Below are 23755 nucleotides of genomic sequence, written 5' to 3'. Positions count from 1 at the left end.
ACTTCACGCTGCCCAACGCGCTCCCTCGTTCACCAGCCACGTTCAGCGTTGACCCCATCTGACTCTAGATGTGGGTCCAGACCTGGAACACAGCACCCCAAATGGTGGGTTTAGGCAGTCAAGCCCGTGACCACTCAGTCAAGGCTGACTCAGTTGTGGTCAGTTCCGTGGGTGCCGCCCAAACACCACGCCCTGGAGGGTGGTGCGGCCCGGCAGCCCGGCGCCCTCCACAGCCGCCGCCCCCTCTCAACTCAAGATGGAGTCTGGCGTCCACGTGGGGCGTCCTCCCTTCCCAAGCCCCTCTCGGCCTCCGCTTCGTGGATCTCCACTCTCACTGCTTTCTGTGGGCCTCAAGTCTCCAGCCACAGAGCTGGCGGAAGGAGGCCTGACAAGGGCAGTCACAAAGGTGCCGGGGCCACCCCGTTTCCCCGGCATCCCCTATGGTCCTTCGATGTTGCCAAGCACGTTACAGCCTGTGACACCTCGCTCCGCTCCTTGCCTGGAAGTCTTCGTTGAGAGTGGCTCCGAGGTCTTAGTACAAATACTCCTCGTAATCCACAGCCCTTGTATCCCTGAGCTCAGCTGACCTCAGGGGCACGTGCACCAGCTGGTGCCTGCAAAATGGAATTAGTGATTCACAGAAACACCGTCTCCTGGACCTGTCACTCAGAGACTGGTCCTCGAACCGCAGCGCAGGAGCCACATCATCATCTTGCTAGAGACGCTGAGCCTTGGGCCCCAGCTCAGACCCGCTGAATCAGAATCTGCCTTTTAACAAGAAGAGCAGGAGATTCACAGATGTTTTAGCGTTTGAGCACCTTACTGCCCCCGCAAACTCAACAAAACCAGAAGGCCCAAGAGGATCTGAGGGTAGAGAATGCTGGGGCCCACGGAAGGAGATGGTGAAGCCCCCTCCTCCAGAGACAAGTCGGGCCTGGGTGAGGGTCTGAAGCACCAAGGGAAAATGTTTATCCAGTGATCCTTACGACTTTCTGTGTTCGGGCAAAGGGAGAGAGGCAGATACAAAAAAAAAAGGATGTGAATAAGCCTCACCGACCCTGTCTTAGGGCTGGAAAACGGGCCGAGCTCCAAAAGGCCAGGACTGGGATTCTAAGAACAGCCCAGTGTATAAAGTACATTGGAGCAATTTCTACAGCAGGATTTTCATCACGTTGGCTTCTGACTCACTTCCCACACGTCTCCTGGTCCATCTGAGAGGTATGGCATCATTGACAACCTAGGCCTGGCACCAGTCTATGTAAATCACTGTGCCCCCCTCCCCCAGACCTGCCAAGGTCAGGATCCCCAAGGCCCAGAAAGGGCCATAGATAATTTACATACTTATATAGTCATCCACACCTAGCTAGGTCCGTGAAAGAGCACCCAGATGACCCTAAACATACAGAAATCCAGGCACCTTTGTCTGGGCTTCAGGACATGTCTTATCACATGAATGCACATCATGGCAGGCGGACTCAGTTTCCCCATTGTTGGAACTGGTCTGGCTTGGTGATTAACAGTATGGGATCTGGAGCCAGAATGCCTGGCTTGTTCAAGCCTCAGTCTCCTTATCTATAAAATGGGAATAACAGACAGACACCCCCCCCCCCCCCCCCCCCGCCTCATAAGTTACTATGAGGATTCTGAGTTACTGCCCACCAGGAGAGAACTTAAACAGCCTGGAATGTGAGCACCTTATAAGCATCGGTGGTAAATGTGTGTGTGCCAGAGGGTAACCAGGATCACTGAGAGGACCGCAGGAGCACTGACCACAGCCTGGCACTTAGGAAGCACAGGATGGATGTGGGCTCTTATGGTCTTGACTTACAGAGAGTTTCTTTCCTAAATCTACATTAGACCACTTTGAACACCTTCCCTGACCCCGGGGGGGAGGGGGGAGGGATGAGGGTGTTAGCGTTCTTCTCACTGCGCTGAGACTGGGCTCGCAGAGGTACCCCAGGATCCTGGGGACGATGTAAAGCAGAGAACAAGGACACAGGTTTCAATCAGAGCCCACCATCCATGTGTCCCGGGGGGGAAGGGGGGGGCAGAAGACGACCCAGGGCCCTCACCAAAAGAAGGAGCTCCCCCACTCGTAGCTGTCATGGTCCTGCTTCTGTGCCCGGACGGTGAGGTCAAAGCTAGACCCATCATTGGGCCAGGAGAAGTAGAAGAACCCTGAGTTGAGGATTTTCCTCAAGGCTGTGAGGCGGTCCTCCTCCTTGGCCTCCTCCTGGAGAGGGTAAAAGTCGGTGGCAGTGATTTTGTAGATTTCAGCCTCTGGAATTCTGCCCACGGACGTGCAGCCTGTCACCAAAACCAGGAAGCTCAGGGAAGCACCACCTGGAAGGGAAACAGACAAGAAGGCTCAGGACCACAGTCAGCAGGCAGAGGAGCAGCTCACGGCCCACGTTTCCGCTGGAACCACATGACCGTATCAGGAATCTCCATCACCTGAGCCTGAAGCCCGGTGCCTGATGCTCGGAGGCTGGCCCCCGACCAGCAGCAGCACCACCACCTGGAAGCCTGGTGGAAATGTGAATTCTCAGGCCCTCCAGACAGCCGAGCGAGGGGACAGCCACCTGAGCTTTAACAAGCGCCCAGGCCATTCTGCTGCCCGCCAGCCTGAGGGTTACTGGCCAGGGGCCTTCCCAGCCCCACAGTCTCTCCCCAATTCTGCCCCCTCCCCAAATCCTCAGGCGCCACCTGGCTCAGGGTCTCCAGGTGTGGTCAGTCCTGCAAGCTCAGTCACTAGAGTCGCCTCTCAAAGCTGCCTGATGGAGGACCTACCTCTCTGCTTCAACCCCCCCCACCTCCCCCACCTCCCCCAGGACTGAAATGGGAGCTCCTCGCAGGCCGACCACCCCCATCCCTCCCCACATACGGACACCTAGGGTCCAGCAGCTCCCTGGGGCTGTCCTCTGTGGTTCCTCAAATGCACCATATGCCCTCATACACACGGGCCTTTGCTCAGGCCGCTGCCTCTGCCTGGGATACCCCACCACCGCCTGCCCATCACGGCCTTCCCCACCCACCTTGCCCGCCTCCGCCCTCCAGAACAGCCATGAGCCTTCCCAGTGTTCACCAGGACCACCCTAGCTCAGCCCCTCTTTCCTAGAATTCCTCTCCACCCTTCTGGAGCCTTCCCTGCTCCCCAGAGACATTGTTACATGCCCCTTCTACATGCCAACAGCATCCCTGTTAGCCCTCATGTATGCAAAACTAACAACCTCCATCCCATCTGTGTCCCCAGGAGATTGGGGGTTTCTTAGGGACAGGACTCTGTTTCATTATGATATCTGGGCACTGCATATGGTAAGTCTTTGATGAATACTTCCTAAATAAGCCGAGAGCAGCTCAAGCCTTTCCCAATCCCCGTGAAGTATTACCCAGGCCACTGCCAACCTAGCTGCCAGGAGAATGAGACACCCTCCTCCGGGGACCCCACCAAACCATCTGCGGCTGCTTTCTGTTCTGTACCCCCCAGTGCATAGCGGGCACACAAAGGTTCCGACAGATACCTGCTGTGTGGGTCAGGGGTGCGTGGCAATGCTCTACTCTGGGGACATCAGGGAGGGCGCCCCTGCTTTATTTCAGGAGAGGGCCCCAGAGATAACTCAGGTGACCAACTGGCCTTCAGGGGCTGGCGTGGTTCTGGTCCAAAAGATATTCTTCCCAACCCCACTGATGCTTAAAGGACCTGTTTCCAGTAAGATCTCCTCCACATGGTCAGTGGTCATTATCTGCAGCCATGGTGGCCAGCGGTTTAGATCTCTGGACACTCTGATAAAAGCCCCTTAGGACCCACTGCTCACCATCTATTTCCCCCCACCCCCTCCTCACACTTGATAGGAAGAAGGGGGCTACTTGGGGCCAGGACACATCTGGGTGTTTTTTTGTTTTTATATTTTTGTTTAATGTGTATTTATTTTTAAGAGAGAGATAGAGCACAAGTGGGGGAGAGGTAGAGAGAGGGGAAGACACAGAATCCGAAGCAGGCTCCAGGCTCCGAGCTGTCAGCACAGAGCCCGACGCGGGGCTCAAACTCATGAACTGTGAGATCATGACCTGAACTAAAGTCAGATGCTTAACGGACTGAGCCACCCAGGCACCCCTGGGTTGTTGTTGTTGTTGTTGTTGTTTTTTAATGTCTTCATTCAGGGCACCTGGGTGTCACAGTCCGTTGGGCATCCGACATCAGCTCAGGTTGTGATCTCATGGCTCCTGAGTTTGAGCCCCACACCGGGCTCTGCTCTCAGCACAGAGCCTGCTTTGGACCCTCCACCTCCCTCTCTCTCCGCCTCACCCTCCTAGCACTCTCTCTCTCAAAAATAAACAAACATCAAAAAATAAAATAAAATAGGGGCACCAGGGTGGCTCAGCCAGTTAAGCGTCCAACTTCGGCTCAGGTCACAATTTTGCAGTTCACGAGTTTGAGCCCCTTGTCCGGCTCTGTGCCGACAGCTCAGAGTCTGGAGCCTGCTTTGGATTCTGTGTCTCCCAACCTCTCTACCCCTCACCCACTCATGCTCTGTCTCTCTTTCTCTCAAAAATAAATAAACGTTAAAAAAAATTTAAATAAAATAAAAGACGTCTTCGTTCAGTAACTAGATCACCACGCCTACTGGGAGGGAGGACCAACAGGGAGACGCTATTGGCTCATATCCCACCTCCCCAGGCAGATTATCAGGAAACTCCTTTAAAGCAACTTAAGAATTAGGCAGTTATGCTACGGACAGTGACAGGCATCAGGAGGCTGAGTTTCTTAAGCAGGACAAGTGTCATTTCTGGAAGACAGGTAAGGTTTATGTGGGGTCGATGTCCTCAAAGTATAGACTCACAAATGCAAATATTCCCGCAGCCTGTGCTACAACCAGGCCCAGGCATCCCATCTGCATCTTCCGATGTGCTCAGTGTAGAGAAAGCAGGATTCAAGGACAGTCAGAGGAGTGGCCGGAGGGCAGCCCCTGCGGTCTAGGCGATGAGCCCGAGACTGGACTCTGTAGGGAGTGGGTTCAAGGAGAGGCATGGAAAACTTTACGTCCTTCCACCCAAGTTGTGGAGTGGATTTCTAGCACTACTTCCTCAACAGCCTCTGCGTGGGCGGACCAAGTCCCTGGCAAGAGTCCCAGGTTGCTTTGAAGACAGTAGGCTTTTCCTGCGCAGGGCAGTGGCCCGGAGGAGGCTTGGGATGGGCGGCTGCAGCAGGCATTAAAAGGCTCTTAAAATAAATGAGACTCTGAGCTCCTGAGTCCTGGGATTGAGGGGCTTGGGAGAAGGCACAGGTGAATAAAGACACCACCCCAGGAGCGGGAGCGGATTGGAACCAAGCACTTTAATGACAGCTGATTCTCAGGGTGGCTGCTTATGAACTCTGTTCTATGAGCTCCCTCTCAACAGCCCCCTGGGGGAGGTACCATTTTTAGTCCTGTTGTACAGGGATGGAGATGGAGACACAAAGAGGTTAAGAAGCCTGCCCAAGGTCACACAGTGGGGGAGCTGGGATTTGAATCCACTTTTGGGCTATACCACCTGGGCAAGTTACTCAGGTCAAGTCTGGTTCCAGAGACACTGCTCTTACCTATATCCTTGCAGAAGGATCGCCAACGTGCCAACAATGCCGCCATTTCACACATGAGGGACTATCCCCCCAGAGGGAGCTGAATCATCCATCTGCCCAAGTGCACGGCTAGTCTGTGTTGGACCCAAGATGGGTCCAACATGGGTTCATCCAGCCCAAAGGTCTGGCAGCTTCCGACCACGATGGCTTACTGTCTCACTAAGCGTCGCTAAGGTACCCTTTCTCATTTCCAAATTGACACTGAAAGTGTTCATCAGTAGTTTAAATGATTGTGAATAATGTATTTTTCTGGCACGTGCTAAATATTGACATGTAAGAATAAACCTTCTGTAGGCCTCTTTACCATTAAGTGGGACCTAGACTCTGGTTTGACAGTCATCCTTATATATTATTTAAAGCAATGCATGAACAAGTTCTTCTTCAACAGATGGGATTTTCCTCTGAATTCCCATTCCACTCCCACCCCCCCTCAGAATTTCATCCTAATATCACATGTTTTGTGCTTCTGTGTCTCATATTGATCATACTGTGCAGTAATTTGATCCTAATGCTGAAAGCGTTTAAAACACTTTGGCCTGAGTTATCATTACAATGATGTTTTAGTACAAAATCAGTCAAACAATGTAAACAAAACGCTCTGCTGAATACTGATTTAACATAAAAAATAAAGATTTGTTGGGAAGGTGGATGGGACCTCTGGTCCATACACCCATGGGTAAATATTATTTATTAATGGAATGAAACTAGATTCTCTACCAATGCTAGTTCTGTTTTTCATTTTTATATGTGAACACTAAGAAACTTTGTTCACATTGATAGATCGATGAAATGTTGCCCAATTATTCTTCAAAGTCCTTCTGAGTCATCTGCCAAAAAAAAAAAAATCGCAAAATCTATCTAGAAAATTACTATTAACGCTGTCAGCCGATACCCCAATTAGGTTCTCCTTCAATTTTGTAGAAAACAAACAACTGGCTGTCACCTGACTTGTAAACAAACTGTTCCCCAGTCACGGAGGTGACTTACTTCCTCCACAGTGCTGACAATATTGTGACCCCTCCCTTTGTTAGCCATCCACAGGTATTTACTTCCCAGAGCAACACACTGTGTGAGATTCTAGAGGAAGAAGAAGGTAAGATAGAAGAAGGGTGGCTGTGGGTGGGGCAGAGAGACTGAGAAACCAGTCCCTCATCGCAGGGACGTTCTTAGGCAAACCAAGGAGGTGAGGACCTAGAAACCGTCTTCCTCAGCACTGACCAAGCCCGTCAGACAGTCTCTGTGACCCCAGAGGAGCCGCACTAGACCACAGCCTCTCCAGGAGGGGCACCTGGCCCTACTCAGCCTGGCACGTGGCTTCCTGTTTCTTCAGTGGTGGCCCCATCTTGTCTGGCACCCTTGGGTGTGTGCCACACATGATAGGTTTCAAGGAAAGGGTCCTGGTTCGAGCCTAGCGCTAGACTACCGGGGGTCACTATCCCCCAGCCTGTCAGTGTGGTGTTGTCTCTAGGGGATAAAAGGGGGGCTGGCGGGGCGGGGGGGGGGGAGGGCGCTCACCTGCCCCAGGTGTGAGATGTCCCGTGGGTGCTCACTTTGAGCACAAGATCTAGGCTTTGTTTTAGTAAGGCAGGATCGGTGTTCTCCCAGGGAGGAAGCAGGGCAGGCCTGAGTGGGGGAGGGTCTCAAAAGTCCTTAGTGGAGGCTGAGTTCAGGGGCTTGAAACCAGTAAGAATCTTACAGCAGGGGAAAGACAAAACTCAAACTTGTTTTGGCGTCAGAAGATGAGGCTCTCGAGTCTGCAAGCCTCCACTGGCCTGTGGGGCCTCTGGCCGGTCTCCTACCCTCTCTGGCCCTCAGATGCACCAGGTGGCCTCTATGTCCCTTCCAGCTCAAGGAACTCTGGTTCCAGGGCTCTGGCCAAAGGGAGAGCACACCTGGGTCAGGGCTTGCTGGCCACAGTCAGGGGAGGTCACAGGCCAACAGACACACGAGGCAGAAAGGATCACACAGGGACACACACACCCCTCCAGAGGGCAGCAGGCTCACAGTCCAGACAACTCCTACAGCCTGAGCAAACAGGCTGGAGAAATGGAAGGCAATGACCCCAATATATATTGTTTAAGGGGAGGCAGGGTTTCCGTGTGGGAAGATGAAGAAAGTTCTAGAGACAAATGGTGGTGACGGCTGCACAACATTGTGAACGTCCTTCATGCCACTGGACTGTACATTTGAGATTAGTCCAAATGGGAAATTTCATCTTCTGTATATTTTACCACACACACACAAAACCGTGGAGACCTCAGTGTTGATTTTAGAAATTCTTTCCCTCAAGAGGGCTGCCTTCAAGACCCAATGCCAAGGCACCGCTGCCCCAAACCCCCTGGCCCCTGAAGTAACGGGGTCCGTGTCTTATCGAGCTGTGGCCATTGTCATCTGGCTGGGCAGGGCTGGCGCTGGAGTCACCATGAGTCACGCGCAGACACAATGCCATTTGTGCAGGGACAATGCTGGGTGTGTTCTTGCCACTGGGCCTCTGGCTTCCCCTGTGCTGGCATTTCTCTGTTTGCTCAGCCTCGGAGCTCACTCCCTAGCCAGGTTCGTGCCAGTCTCAAGCCCAGGGTTCCCACAGACCACCTTACCTATCCTGCTCGTGCAGGACACTCTCCCACTTAAAGCTGCAGACAAAGTAGGAGCTCTGGGCTTTCCCACCTGTGGAGTGGGGCGCTTTGGCCAAAGGGTCCCCAAGGCCTCCCCCCATGCCGACAAGCTCAGAATTCTAAATACCCTGTATCCACATGGCACAGTTTCAAGGATCTCTTTCACCTTCCCTTTCTAGAACACGAAAGTGGTGCAGATGTCGGTGTGCTGGCAGCTTCCACCAGCTCACGGGAGCCAGCCATGCACATCTTTCCCCAGCTCTGCACTGCAGCCTGAAATCAGCCAGGGGCGGGTTATCTACACCGTGGTGATTGGCAAACACTACACATCGGGGCTTTCCCCCCAGAGAGCTGGATGTCAAATATTTACCAGCACCCCACTGCAGATAGGTAATAAGTCATTCTAACTCTGATGAAGGCCATCAGACCATTGCAAGACTTTCTGGAGAATACTGCAGGCCCTGAATGTCAAGACTAAAGACTACCAGGGGTGCCTGGGTGGCTCAGTCCGTTAAGCCTCCAGCTTCGGCTCAGGTCATGATCTCATAGTCTGTGGGTTCAAGCCCAGCACCGGGCTCTGAGCTGACAGCACAGAACCTGGAGCCTGCTTTGGATTCTGTGTCTCCCTCTCTCTTGCCCCTCCTCTGCTTGCGCTTTCTCTTGAAAATAAATAAACATTAAAAAAATTAAAAAAAAAAAACCTAAACACTTTTAAATCTCCTGTTCCTGCAACTTTTCAGGTTGCATTGACTGCCCATAGAAATCAGCCCTACACTGGCCTGTGTGCAGACTAACCACCCACTGGGAGTCAGTGACCTGACCTTTACCCCACACCTAGTTCTCCCAGAGAGACCCCTCTGCAGGCCAGGCCTCCCACTCAGTACAGACTATGTTCATTCTCCCCTATAAATCTCTTTTGAATTACGTAATATAGAGATGAGGCAGTTTTCCTGATTTTGCAGGTGGGAAAACAGCCCTAGGGAGATTAATAAATCCAGAAGGTGAGTCTGTTGTGAAGCTGGAAAGAGAGTCGAGAAGGGCTGGCTTGTAGGCTGGGTACTACATAACTCCAGAGGACACAATTCATTACAGACCTCAACGTACTCAACCCTTGAGGCTATGAGCCAGGGAGGCTGTGAGAGCTGAGGTTAAAAGGGAGTTAAATCCCTGTAATCATTGGGATAAATTCTTCTGACTGCTATACCCTCACTTTCTATGCTTTGTATTACAGATGCATCAGGAAAGCCAACTCTCTGGCTGACTGTGGAGGCTCCACCCCCTTCCTGCTGGCATTTCAGGGAAGGAGAGACTTAAGCTCTCCATGAAAACCTAGGAACCTGGGATAAAGCTTTTATGTAATTTTTGTGCATGTTTCTTCATTTCTAACATAAAAAAGCTATTTTCACTTAGGCAGACTGAAATTGAACAACTTGCCCCAAGTCACAAGCCTGAGGGGAAGTGTCTTTCTTTGTCTAGAGACCCTCAGCCTAAAACAGTCAAAAGGGAGGCCCGTCCCCAACTGGGGCTGGCTGCCTTTGTGGCAACCAAAAATTGGGATTTCTCTCTGCACTGCCCAACACCCTCAAGAGGTGAGAGGAAGACATTATAGTTCTGGGCTGGGGCCTTCCAGCAGGAAAAGAAAACCAAGTTAAAGCCAAACACTCCTTCATGGAACCGAAGGAGATTTGAAAAACTCGATTATAAGGCCCCATCCTTCCATCCTTCAGATATCCTAGGGCCCTTTCAGGAACGTGTCGAAAACAGGCCAAATAATTCTGGCATCCTCACCACCTCAGACAGCTTTAGCAGCACGACCACCAACCCCCCACCCCCCGGAGGGTGACTCTGGCAGGTGGGGCTGGGAGTATTCAGAGGACAGAAGAAATGGGCGCTGGGGACTTAACAGGTGTCCGTGCCAGGCGCTTGGCCCTGCTCTCGCCCGGCCCCCAGGGGCTGTGCACACTCACCCCTCAGGGGAAGGGCAGGGGGTGGCTGTGAGAAGGGAGGCGGGTCTTGCAGCTCTTGGAGCTGGTTACCTCTCTCCGAGTCCTGCCCTGGGATGGTTCCACGACATCCTACTGTGACCCTTGGGCTGGATACCCTGCAGACACCCTGGCCCCTCTGACAAATACTTCTCTGGGAGCTGACCAGTTTCTGCCCAGCTTCAAGACAGAACAGCCCAGTGGCTGAAAACAGCCCCAGGTACCAGAAGGCACAAGCTTAAAACCCAGGTCACCACCTGAGGACTGCCCAACCTTAGGCGAGCGACAGCACTGTGCTAAATCCGGGACTCGGTCAGGTGCAAAGTGGATCATTAATTTATTTAGAAGAAAAACACTACCAATTATAACTGCAAGATGCCAACAACTGTAACACATCCTAAGAGCCAAGATGCTACAATGTAAAAAAAAAAAAAAATCTGTCACAGAACAGACAAAATAAAGCACTTAAGTTTTCTCGGCTTCTCTTTCTCTGCCTGTAAAGCAGGACATTAATGGCACCTGCCTCACAGGGTGTTGGGAGAACCAGGTTAATACATGAAAACACTTAAAACGGTGTCTACCACAGGGTAAGAAGGGAAGGTTAGCCGTCATTCCCACATCATCATCATCACCGAGGCTAGGACCACAGGCATTTTTTGTAACCTTGGAAAAATCACTGCGGGGACAAATCCTGGCAGGCAGCCCCATTTCATGGAAAAAGCAAGTGTCTGGAGGCAGTTAGATCTGCGTTTGAACCCTAACTACACTCCTTACCTTAAGCAATTACGTTAACCCTCTGAGCCTGCTTCCGTTACTATAAACAGCGGAAAAGATGCAACATCAAATTGGCTTACTTTTAGGATTAAATAAGTTCATGTATCTCTAGCCCTTGGCACAAAACACACATTTAATAAACGCATTTGTCGTGGACGTGCTGAATGCTTTTCCTACACACTATTTGAAAAATGATCAGTGCAATCATCATAGTTCGGGAGAAACCATCCCATGAAAGAAAGACCCAGAAAAGTAACGGCTTAGAAACTCCTCAGCCTCTGAGCACAGCTGCTGGGGGAGGCATGGAGCCGTGACATGCTCGGCTCAGGGAGAGCCATGTGCCCGAATGTGGTCATCTCACAGCCAATTCTCATTTTGAGAAGCAGTGCTGAGAATCGGGGATGTCACCTGTGCTCTCGTCTTGGCCCCACATGTCCCTGGAGACGCTGGGTGGGACCAACATAAGTCAGGGGGCCGAGAGAGGAGAAAGGAAATGGTGGCCGCAGACCCAGAAGAGCACCAGGGCTCCCATGAGGTCCAGGAGCACAGAGGTGACAATGCAGGGGCCCCACGGAAAGGCTGTCCAGCTGACAGCTCAGCCCCAAGGGTGTCACGCTGAGATGCCCACTTGTCCCTGTGAGTTCTCTGCCTTTTCCAAATCAGACGACATGGCCCATTTTTCACATGTACTTTCCTTTCCTCTCCCTCACGCCCCACCCTCGGCGTCCCATGGCAGGTGCTCTGGGCTCCTCTGCCTGGTCAACACGCCCAGTCCTGGCTCTTCTTCAAGATACCCCGTGAGTCCAGGGGGCTTCTGACGTCCCGCATCCACCCCTTCCCGAGTACAGATCCCTTGTAAATGACAAACAGTCCCCTGGGCAGACCCCACAGACCTGACTTTGGAAAAACTCGGGTCCTGGAGGGCAAACAATGAAGGTGAGCTTCCTTTGCACACAATTCTCCTCCAGCGGCACAGACAGGTGAGCGCCAGGCTACATCCACCTTGACCTCCTCCCCAGCGTGGAGGAACAGGCGCAGTGAAATAAAGAAACGTTTTAAAAGATCCTAACAGCTAAAATGAAATGCCTAAACCCGGCAGTCTTTCCAAACGAGCACGAGAGAAGCTCTGCCCGGCTCCCTAGAAGTGTAGCATCAGACGTTCTGACAGCTGCTGTTCTGTCTGATCGGGGACTTACCAGATTTTAACCTGAGCTCCCCCAGGCAGCCGTAAGCATCGGTGATCTTTCCATACTGGCCTTTAATGACCTCCTTCTCTTCCGGAGCTAGGGGAGAAACACATCACAGACAGCATCAGCCTGGGTCTCCTGTTGAAGTTCCTTCACTGCAGCCTTCTCCAATCTGGCTCCCCACCCACTCGAAAAAGAAAACGCAGAGACAATAGCTCGGCCTCAAGTAACGTGTGTGGAGGTTTTATGATCAGCGAATCACCAAGCTGCAGAGATTTAGACCTTCCCACAAAAAGCTTGGTCTCTGGAAGCGCCCACAGCTCCCTGGGGCCTGGGGAGGGTGAGGAGAGTCCCCGGCTGGCCAGAGGTGCTGGGGTGCAAGCCAGGAGCAGGTGCCTCAGGCCCAGCCCTGCCCACAGGCTCTGAAACAGGAATGAGTCATTGTTACCTGATGAGGGGGACCTTCCTTCCTAAATATTGGCCACTGGAGGCTCGTCCTGTGAGCGCCCTCCTCCCTGCAGGGACCTGCTAACACAGGGGAGGCTGAGCAGAAAACCCACGTGCCCCCAGGCACCCCAGGCCTGGGCCCAGGGGATCCCAAGGAGAGCCGCATGAGCAGAGCCCCCGGTCTTCAGTAGTGGCCACCGGTGCTCAGGACAAGACACGGCCCAGGGTGAAAGCAAGACAAGACAGCAGACTGACAGACAGAAGGACCATTGGGAGCAGGGAGCCCATGACCTACAAGGGCCCCACAGACCCACTGGCATTTACAGTGGCAGACCCTTGGACCCCTTCTCTGAAAAATGTTTCCACATGCAAAGAATGGGGAAAAAACCTCGATGGATCCTCAAATAAGGGCCTGGCAAACACCATTAGGGAGATTTACTAAGAGAGCAGTCACTCAGCCTCTGAATTACTGTGATAGACAGACTCTTAATCTGGGGTGATGGAGGAAAACCCAGCAGATGCTGCAGCTTTGCAGGATAGCGCTGGGGGGATCTGTGTAACCTCTACAACTGTGTGCAAAATATTTGGATGCATATATATATATATATATATATATATATATATATATATACACACACACACATACATACATACATATATTCTTTAAAGTTTATTTATTTATTTTGAGAGAGAGCAAGCAAGCAAGCATGGGGCAGGGGCAGAGAGAGAGGGAGAGAGAGAGAATCCCAAGCAGGCTCCACACTGTCAGTGAGGAGCCCAAGGCAGGGCTCAAACTCACGAACTGTGAGATCACGACCTGAGCAGAAATCAAGAGTTAGACACTCAACCAACTGAGCCACCCAGGTGCTCCCTGGGTATATATTTTTATGGGGCTGGAGGCACAGTTTTTGTCAGAATCTCAAAGGACTTAGTGACTCTGAAAAGGTTAAGAACCAGTGTAATCAATTACATTTCCCCCCAACATTCACATGGACTTTTCTGATTGATTAGGCTTTTGGTGGGGGGAGGGGAGAGTAACCTAAAGCTAATTATGAGAAGGACTGGGGGCCACGGTCCCACCTCCTCCATCCGCTGGGTTCAGAGAAGGGGCGGCCGGGAGGCAGGTGATTCACTACTCTCCTGCTGCTGCTGTGGTGACAAATGACCAGACCCAGTGGCTCAAAATAACACACATTCATGAGTTGACACCTGTGCAGGTCAGAAGTCTCTGAAATGGGTTTTACTGGGTTAAAATCAGTGTCGGCAGGACTGCATTCCCCTAGAAGCTCTGAGGAAAACCTGTTTCCTGGCATTTTCCAGCATCTAGAGGCTGTGTGCCTTCCTGGGCTCCTGCCCACCTTCTTCAAAGCCAGTGACTACATCGCTCGGGGCTCTGCTCCCACTGTTACTTCTTGTTCTCTCTCCCTCTCCTGCTACCCCCCTCCTTCTTTTAAGGGCCCTTGTGAGTTACCCAGGTAACCCAGGACAAGTTTCTTAACTTACTCAAGTCGGCAAAGTCCCTTTTGCCATGCAAGGTAACAGGCACAGGAACTAAGGACTAGGATGCTGACATCTTAGGGGCCCACAGATGGCCACAGCCCATTTCCTGGAGGCCATAGGCCTCCTGCTCCCACACGGATGATGGGTGAGAGGGACAAGGTGTTCTCTCCACTCCCTGCATCTGTTCCTGGCTGACGTGAACAACATCCTCTGCCCAGAGGTGACAACAAGCCCACTGGATTTTTTTTCTAAGTTAGTTTATTTATTTATTAAAAAATTTTTTTAATGTTTATTTATTTTTAAGGGGGAGAGAGACAGAACACGAGCAGGGGTGGGGCAGAGAGAGAGGGAGACACAGAATCTGAAGCAGGCTCCAGGCTCTGAGTTGTCAGCACAGAGCCTGACATGGGGTTCGAACTCATGGACCATGAGATCATGACCTGAGCCAAAGTCAGACGCTTAACAGACTGAGCCACCCAGGAGCCCAACAAGCCCACTGTTAAGGGCCAAGTACTGTGTCATGTGCCTACAGAGGCCTCCTTGAAATGGGCCTGCTCCCTGCTCTGGGACAAGTAAACCCCGTGAAAACCCAGGCTCACAGGAAGACACGAATGTCCCTCCTGCGGGCCACAGGCATGGCCAAACTCTGCATACGGGTGCTGCGGGCAGAATCAGGAGAGGTAAACCAGGCAGCTCGTGGCTCTCATCTCAGTACACACGCTGGTAAAGCAGGAGAGTAATTCGGACACAAATATATATATTTCAACCCTCAGAGCTTTACAAAGCCTTCGAACAGAATCCTTAAGCCTGACTATCATCGCGTTCTCATTTTGCTGACCAGCAACGAGGAGGACTTTGTGCATGGCGGGCATTACCTCTGCAAACAATCCTGACCAAAGAAAACAAAACATTAGGGATCTGCTCCCCGAAGCGATGTGGTCGAATTCACACTTCAGAGGTGGGGACGCGGCCACAAGGCCAGGCTGAGGGAATAAAACTGACCGCTTGCCCTGCTGGACCACAGGTGACAAGCACGTGTGTCACAGCCCCCGTCACCAGGAAAAGTAAACTAATCCAAATTAAAAAAGACTCTTCATCCCCATATTTACTTATTACTTATTTTTTAATGTTTTATTTATTTTTGAGAGAGAGAAAGAGACAGAGCGCAAGCAGAGGAGAGGCAGAGAGAGAAAGAGAGAGAGGGAGACACAGAATCCGAAGCAGGCTCCAGGCTCCGAGCTGTCAGCACAGAACCCAACATGGGGCTCAAACCTACAAACTACGAGATCATGACCTGAGCTGAGGTCAGACGCTTAACAGACTGAGCCACCCAGGCGCCCCTGAGCCAGTCCTTTTAAAGTCCAGACCCCTTGCAGGCTGTCTCTCCTGGAAGCGTATTTTCTCATTTCTTCTTCTCCAACGCTCCTTCTGACCCTCACCGTGTACGAGGGGATATGTTCCGCTCCCACAGTGCAGACCCCTGCCCTGCCTTCAATGCCCCCCCGCCAGCACTCCTAGAGGCCTGGCCTCTCAGGCAGCCTGTTCCCAAATCACCCGACACCCCTCCTTGTCCCAAACAACTATACTTCCTTAGGTTAGAAGGAAGAAGAACTCCGTTATCCATTTTGCTCTTCAAAAGGGAGCTCACAGCTCCAATGTCTACAAGCACGAGGCAGGTAGTGAGTGAATGAAGCTGTGGGAGGGACCACAGGTGACCAGGGGACACGCGGCCCCTCTAACAGGGGGCAGATGGTCAGTTCCAGGCCAGCCCTGCGCCGGCGAGCTTCCAGTTTTTTGAGAGAAATAGGACACTCCTGATTTTTCAATGCTGGCAACCAATCCACATTTATTTTAGGCATCGTGTGGGCCGCACACACCTCTGCAGACTGTATTTGGCCTGCCCATTTGCAACTCCTGTTCTCCCTTTCTTAATGTCTCAAAAATAGTCTATTCCTGTCTTTCACACTTTGGTTGCACTTCCCGTAGGTTTTTCCACGTTAGAATGCAATTTGCTTCCCCTCCCACTGGCCACGGATTTCCAGGCCTTAAAGAAAGTCCTCTCATTGACTCTCCCACCCTCTTCCTCATCCACCCCTTGCCCCTGGGCCTCAGCCGTGCACCCAGCGTACCGAGAGCCTGCCACAGCTGGCACTGGCTGAGACACACATCCAGCAGCGAACCAAACGGGCAAAATCCATCTACAGCAGGGCTGGCCAAGGCAGGCATCTGGCGGTGTTGCAGAGAAGGAACGTGTGTCATGAACGGGTGTGAGATGACAACGGAGGCCAACCCGGGAGGGGGTGGGAGCCAGGTTGCCACGGCACACGTCCGCAAAGGCGGGGCGGGCGAGGCCACCTCGGCACCAGGTACCTCGCAAGCTTCCTGCCAAGGAGAACGGGCCGGCTCAGTAAGCGCAACACAGACAGTGACATGGGCTAAGGAGAAAAAGTGAGCAGGGAAGAGGGCATAAAACGTGTGTGTGCGCATGATTTCATATGGTGTAGTCTGAGAAGGCCTCGTTGCAAGCGTGACTTTCAAATGCAGGCTCGAAGGGAATGAGAAGGATGGCTGAGTGAAGGTGGGGGGGGCACTACAGGCCCAGGAGATGGTGTGTAAAGGTCCCGGGGCAGAAGCAAATTCCTGACATATCCGAGGACCAGCGAGGGGCTCAGTGTCTGACAGAGGAAATGGAGTTGGGGATCCATTGTAAAAGAGCTCTGTAGGTCAAAAAAAGACTTGGGGTTTCACTGTAGGGTGAAGGATTGCTCTGGCTGCTCTGCTGAGAACAGATCCTAGAGGGGCAAGGGGAAAAGCAAGGAGACCCCTTAGGAAGCATTACAATGATCCAGATAAGAGATGATGCTAGCTTGGACCAGGGTGGTAGCAGTGGAGGTGTTGAGAAACAGCCCAATTCTGGACACACACGCACGTATACATGCACGCACACACACACACATCTATACGCAAACACGTGCTTTTTCACTATGGACGCTTCCAAAGAAAACAGAGCACTGTAACAACCCTATGTACCAACACTACCATGATCCTACCACCTCCCCTGCCATCAGCTCTTGGCCAACCCTGTTTCACTCCTACCCACCCCCCCCCCCCACTCTCCTGTACCTTAGATCAGTGGGTCCTATAATGTGGACCTGAGACAGTAGGCATCAACCAGCATTAGAAATACAAATTATTGGGCCCACTGCAGCCCCAATGAGTCAGAAACTCTGGCCTCGATGCTCAGTAATCTGTTTTAATTAGTCCTTCAGGTAAAAATCATTGCCCTAGATTATTCTGAGCAAATCCCAAACTTCCTGTCACTTCAGCTATAAATACTTCAGTAAGAATCTCTGAAAGATAAGGGTTCCTTTTAAAAACACAACCACAATACCATCCTCACATCTAAAAACTTTACCCATAATTCCTTAACATCATCAGATATCTGCATATATTTTGAAGGTTGAAACAAAAGGATTTGTGGACAGACTGAACGTGGGCTATGAGAGAAAGAGAGGGTCCAACGATGATGCCAAAGTTTTCTCCTGGACAGCGGGAAGGCTGGAGCAGCCGTCACCGGGATGACGGAGACTGACAGGACAAGCCTGGATGGAACATCAGGAGCTCAGGTCAGATGGGTCAGCCTGCTGTGCCCCAGGCGCCCCAGCACAGACATGGAGGGCACAGCTGCACCGGCCTGGAATCCAGCCGAAGATACAAACGGGAGCCCCAGCAAAGAGAAGGTCTTTAAAATCCAGAGACTGGGGAGGCTGGTTCCGGAGGGCGTGGGATCCTGCAGAGTGAGGATTTAAACCCCAAGGTGATGGCAAAACGTCTGAAGTTCATTGCCAGGACTGTGGTGGTACAGGAAGGAAATGTGGAAGGTGCATACAGGACCCTAAACAGAATTCTCACCATGGATGGGCTCATTGAGGACATTAAGCGACGGCGGTACTATGAAAAGCCTTGTCGCCGACGACAGAGGGAAAGCTATGAAACCTGCCGGCGGATCTACAACGTGGAAATGGCTCGCAAGATCAACTTCTTGATGTGAAAGAATCGGGCAGACCCACGGCAGGGCTGCTGAGGCCTGTGGATTGTAGGCCCAGTATGAAAATCCCTCTCCAGCTGTCTCCTTCCTATCTCAAACCTCATTTTTCCTCCCCTTTTTTATAATAATAAACTCAATCACATATATGCAAAAAATAAATAAATAAATAAATAAATAAATAAATAAATAAATAAATAAAATCCAGAGACTGGAGGGGATCACCCGGGAAGTGAGCGCGTCTGAAACAGTGTGTTCAAAAGTCAAGTAGAATCAAGAGAAATGTCCAAAAAGATGTTAAGGAAACAGGAAGTGCGTGGTGTCCTGGAGGTCAGAGAAGAAAGAGTTTGAAGGACACAGGAGTGGTCAGCAAGTTCAGATGCTGCTCTATGTCCCACAACATGACAACAGAGCGTCCTTCCAGTTAGGCACTGATGAGCCAGAAAAGAGCAGTGTACAGGGAGCTGAGGGGCAAGAACCTAAATGGGGAGGGAGAGGGAAATGGAGGTTGCGTGTAGAGACAATTCTTTGAGGAACTGTGTGTGTGTGTGTGTGTGTGTGTGTGTGCATGCACGTGCCTATGGGTCTATGTGTCTCTGTGTGTGTATGTATGTTTATGTGCATGCACGTATGTGCATGTATGGGTATGTGTCTATATGTGTCTCGTGCATGCATGTGTGTGCATGTGTGTATACACGCATTTACGTGCATGTAGGTACGCGTGTGTGAGCATATGTGTGTGCCTGCGTGCATGCACTGCTGGAAATGCTCTGGGACAGTAAAAACTGATGTAGTAGGAGAGGGGGAGCTGTGAGGTGGCAATGGCATCTGTCTGCAGGGTAGTGGGTCTCCAGAAACTTGCAGCTACACATGGGCAGCTTCTGGTGAGGGGAAGAGGATGTCACTGGTGGTATCACCAACTAAGGAGGATGAAGCGGGAGGAGGGCAAGGGCACACAGGGCGGGGGGTGGGGGGATGTGCAAGGCAGAGCTAGCGGCTGTGACTCGTGAAGCCAAAGGGGGCCGGCGCGGGACTGTGGCGGGGTGGCAGGTTTGGGACCGCAATCCCAGCAAGGGTCAAAAATCGCTGAGCTGGAGAACTAAGGGCTGAGTTGAAAAGATGGGGGCAGTAGGTGCAGAGTGCACGTTCTGACATAGATGGTGGGGGCACCAGAGCATGGCCGTGGGAGAGAGTGGCCGAGTCAGGGTGGAGGACACACTGGTGGTGGGGGGAGGTCAGGGAGCCCAAGGCCAAGGTCTTCAGAAGGATCCCCGTGGTGACTAGAGGTACCAAACATGAGGGCAAGACTCAGCCTCAGAGAGACCGACAGAGAACAGGGTAAAATCCCCAGGAAGCAGGCAATTCCAACGCAGGGCAATGGGCAATGGGGTTCCTTGATGTGTGTGGCAAAGGGTTAACACAGCCTCCAAGAGAACTGACCTTAGATTACCACTCTAGTCCTGTTTCCCTGGTAACCTGATAAAAGTTATCTGTGTTACTAGACAGCATGGCTTAGGACTGAAAATAGTCCTGACTGGTAGAAGGCATCCGGGCTGAAAGGAACCACAGGTGACCCATCATAACTGTAATGGGGCCATGTGGACACTCATGGAATGAACGAGCCTGTTCTTGGAAGCTCTGCCACCCGACACTGGACTCTGTAGGGAGTTAGACTTCTCTGCAAACAGCCCTGGCACACACATCTAGTGAGTGAAGTATGCCTAGGGTCTCTGGATGGCCGTGTGAACGTACAGGGTCACTAGGAGGAATACTCCAGAGAAGGAGCGTGCCCCCCTGCCCTGCCAGCAAGGTGTGGTTCCTGTCCTAAATCCCCAGCGGGGTCCTGACAGACTTGGTGTTTGGACGAGGCTTGGAAGTCCTCCAGTAGGCACTGTACATTGAGATTGCAAGTTAAGTGCTTTTAGGGAGGAGGGAAGCAGAGTGTCTGGAGGTGGCAGAGAGGGGACTAGGGGGCACACATCGCACCCCCGGGGCCAATGGGCCAAGGGAGTAGAAGAGAAACAGCTACCACCTAGGCCTACCGGGGAAGGGGTGGCTTGCCCCAAAGCAAGACAGACTTGGCCTGATGTCCCGAGGCTGGGGCTGGTGTCACCAGGAGCAGGAGTGACTGAGGCAGCCAGAATGTTCTCTGCTCCTTAAGACCCGGGCCACACAGACCATATTCCTGGTCTGCAGATAGCCAGTCCAGATCAATAATCAAACCAGCCACGCGTGTTTTCTTTCTTTCATAATAAATTCCACGATAACACACCATAAGGAAACTCCAGTGAAGCCCAGCCCACATGTCACAAAAATAAGTAGGTCAATTTAACAATGCCGACAGCCCAAGACCGAGGTACCATTTGTGGCTGCATTCTTGTGCATGATTTTAAACCATCTTCTTGTATTTCAGGGTCCCAAGAGGATAGCAGCATCCAGATCAAGGTCAGTGTCTCCTCCATGAGCTCAGTTCAGACTGGCTTGTGACTGTTCCTTCCAGAGTTATCAGTTTAGAGCTAAAGCAGCTCTTCAGAAAGACAATGGATTTTCTCAGGCGGGCGGATGGAGGCGCAGGAGGGTTGCTAAGCAAAGTGCAAATCAAAACATCAGTCTGTACTGGAAGCTTGAGAGCCAAGATGAAAGCCAACCCGGGAGACACACGTCAGCCCCAATAAGAAACTTTCCTGTACTGGCCACTGCTTCTCTTTCTCACCAAAAAAGTCCAGGCCACACAAAAGAGCCAGGGTGGGGAGGGGGAGGGGGGAGGGCACTGAAAAACACATGAGCAAATGCACTGCCTCCCATCGAGGCTGTGTTCGCCTGTATAAACCAACCAGAGAAAATAAAAGGGAAATTTATCATCGCCTGCAGCCACAGCTGGGAAAACATCTGTGGGACAGGGGTGGGCCCCTCCACACTCCCCTCCCTGCACTGAGGTCAGCTGTGGCTGTGACCAGGCCAGAGGAGGAGGCCAGCATAACAATACCTGTTTCTCTAGAAACATGTGCGTGTTTGCTGGGTACACAGGGGCTGATCCCGTAGCCCAGATCCTTGGGGGCAGTGTTCACCGCCTGACCACAGATCTCATTCCTGGGCCTTCATTCCCCACCCACGCCCCGCCACCCCCGGCTCTCCTCCTGGAGCAAGTCCTCATGTGTCACCACTCCCTCATATAACAAGCCCTTCACTTTGCTTCCTATGACTAACAAATTAGGTCCACCGGCCCCCTGGCACTGGAGGTTCTATTTACAGCTATCTTTTCAGTTTCCTCTCTGACTAGCCAAACGAGTTCCTCGGGACATCTCTCTCTCTTCTTCCTTCCCCAGTTATCCCTTCATCTGAAAGACCCTCCCAGCCCTGCTAAGACCCCACCTCAGAGCCTCCTCCCTTGCAGAGAAGCGCTATTTCCATGCATGCCCCTTCTTATGCTGTAGGACATGCGGGGACAAAGGTGTGACTTTCCCCTTCCTTCGGTCACTCAGCAAGGACTCCAGATGCCCACTCTGTGCCAGATGTTGCTCTGAGCACCGGGGAGAATGGCAGCAGCAGCGAGGCAGGGACTCGAAGGAGCATTGCTTCACAAAAGGGGCGTGATCACCTGGGTGGTGCCGCTGGTTGGAGGGCAGACCCATAAGGTGGAAGTCATGGGGATCTTAAGGAGGCTCAGAGGCGTGGCAGGTACCAAAGCCGGGCTTAAGTGTGTCACAGGAGGATGTGGGGTGAGTGGAGATAGCAAGGGAGGACGACCTCTTCATGTGCGGTAATGGTAATGGACCCGGGGTGGGGGTGGGGGGTTGGGGCCAAGAGAAGGCTTATTAACCTGGGATATGACCTGGGATGTGACTGTCGGTTTAATGATGGAAATCATCTGGCTAGGAAGGGAAGGGGGAAATAGTGGAAACAAAGTGTTTAAAGGGGGGAGGGGACGAGGCGGAAAGATAGAGAACAGGGGCAGGGGTCAGTGCTGTAACAGAGGGAAGGTGGCGGGCGCCAGCAAACACGTTAAGTGGTGGGGCTTGCGAAAGTTCTCCTCTTAATTCCTTTTATTTTCTCAGTGATATAGGAAGCAAAACACTAGCTGAGAGGGCCAAGGTGTCGAAGGCTCGAGAAGATGTGAAATAGCCATCGTGCGGCACGGAAGAGCAACCTGGGTAGGAAAATCCGGTAAGATGACTGACCAGCGCCGAAGACCCCATGTGAAACTGCGACAAGCCGGCGCCGTCGTAGTTTCCTCCAGCCACGCTCAGCCACAAGGGCGCATGCGTGGGGTGGAAGGGGCGTGGCCTCACCCCAGGCTTGCGGGGCGGGGCTGCTCCGCACGCACCCAAGGGAGGAGTGTGTGCAAGAGAGCGGAGAGTGTGTGCAGGAGTGGTCACGGCCACGAGGCGCACCGTAAGCAAGAGAAGGGCGGGGGAGGGGAGGGGAGGGTGGTGGGAAGGTTGCGGGGCCGGGACACTAAGGGCTGGCGGCTGCAGAACTGTCTGGGGTGCGAGGCGGACAGCGGGTCTTAGAGAAGGATGCCTGAAGCTGAACTTGCAGGTGGCATGGTACTTGGTGCCGGGAAGGTCTAGCGGTGTGAAGTGAGGGGAAGGGAGGGCTCGGTCGTGAGGAGGTGAGGCCAGAGAGAGGCCAGAAGCAGGGGCATCATGCTAAGAGGCGTGAGCTCACCGGGGATGGGGACAGGAGTTGCGGTGGGAGAACCCAGGAAGCCAGGAGCCCAGCTCCTCTGTGAATGACAGCGTGGCCCGGAGGAAGGGAGACCTCAATAAGGAGGCGTGTGCGTCCACAAGAGTCCACAAGAGCCGTCTTTCTAGGGGAGGAGGAGGAACCCTGGCCTGAGAGTGGCAGTGAGCGACAAGGGTGCCTGCCCGCCGCCAGCAAGGCTCCGTCTGGGGGAGTGCGTGCAGGTGGAGGCAGTGTTCCAAGAGGCTGGCGGGTGAGGATCTGTTGAGCACAGGTCACAGTTCCAGGAAGATGAAAGCTTCATCCGTCTACAAAAGGCCAATTCCTATTCTATGTTTTAATCCAGAATCCAGAAAACAGACTATAATTCATTTCTCAGGCTTCTCTGATTTTTAAAAAATTGTTGTTGTTGTTGTTGTTGTTGTTTAGGAGAAAACTAGCATTAGAGACGTGACTGGAACACCAGTCCGCTTACCTGGATTAGATGCGCCGCAAAGACACAGAGCTGCAGCCTCGCGGGGGGCAAACACTGTGCACAGAGACCCAGGAAACATGAAGCAAGTTCAACTCTGAGCAGACGCATTAACTGTGCTGTGTTATCCGCATCCCCACACACAGTATTTGGGGGCATCTACTGCGACTACTTTGGCCTCTCCTTCCATACGCGTCTGTTAATTAAACATGCCTGCTCCTTCACAGAGGCCCCTCACAACATCGGGGGAAGACGGTCACACTATTTTTACAAAAAGGCAGAAGACACCTTCTCAAATGACCCTCTTAACCACATTTCATTGATTTGGGAACCGCCTCCTCTAATTTACCAGCCGGCCAAAGGCTTTCTTTTTTTTTTTTTTTTAATTTATTTTTTAACGTTTTATTTATTTTTGAGACAGGGAGAGACA

The 23755-nt window shown here is 52.2% G+C and overlaps 2 protein-coding genes across 3 annotated transcripts in view; one reads left to right on the top strand and one right to left on the bottom strand.

Annotated features, from left to right (window-relative positions):
* SYNJ2 (synaptojanin 2) overlaps nt 1-23755 on the bottom strand; it is a 104519-nt gene that overhangs the window by 65814 nt on the left and 14950 nt on the right. For both annotated transcript variants that reach the window (XM_042987406.1, XM_042987407.1), the window contains exons 2-3: nt 12188-12274; nt 2073-2343 (exon numbers count right to left, since the gene is read on the bottom strand). In XM_042987406.1, coding sequence (XP_042843340.1) covers nt 2073-2343; nt 12188-12274 — 358 coding nt within the window. The remainder of the gene's footprint in view (nt 1-2072; nt 2344-12187; nt 12275-23755) is intronic.
* LOC102958051 (28S ribosomal protein S21, mitochondrial-like) lies at nt 17934-18191 on the top strand. The gene has a single exon (XM_042987410.1). The coding sequence runs from the start codon at nt 17946-17948 to the stop codon at nt 18174-18176; it is 231 nt and encodes a 76-aa protein (XP_042843344.1). The 5' UTR covers nt 17934-17945; the 3' UTR covers nt 18177-18191.

Source organism: Panthera tigris, chromosome B2, assembly GCF_018350195.1.
Source record: "Panthera tigris isolate Pti1 chromosome B2, P.tigris_Pti1_mat1.1, whole genome shotgun sequence".
In the NCBI taxonomy this organism is placed as follows: domain Eukaryota; kingdom Metazoa; phylum Chordata; class Mammalia; order Carnivora; family Felidae; genus Panthera; species Panthera tigris.
The sequence above is the reverse complement of the archived record's forward strand: the minus strand, read 5'-3'. Positions and strand labels throughout refer to the sequence as shown.

Bases quoted from the DNA above. Each gene is read 5' to 3' on its own strand.
- LOC102958051 (XM_042987410.1), top strand. From the start codon at position 17,946: ATGGCAAAACGTCTGAAGTTCATTGCCAGGACTGTGGTGGTACAGGAA.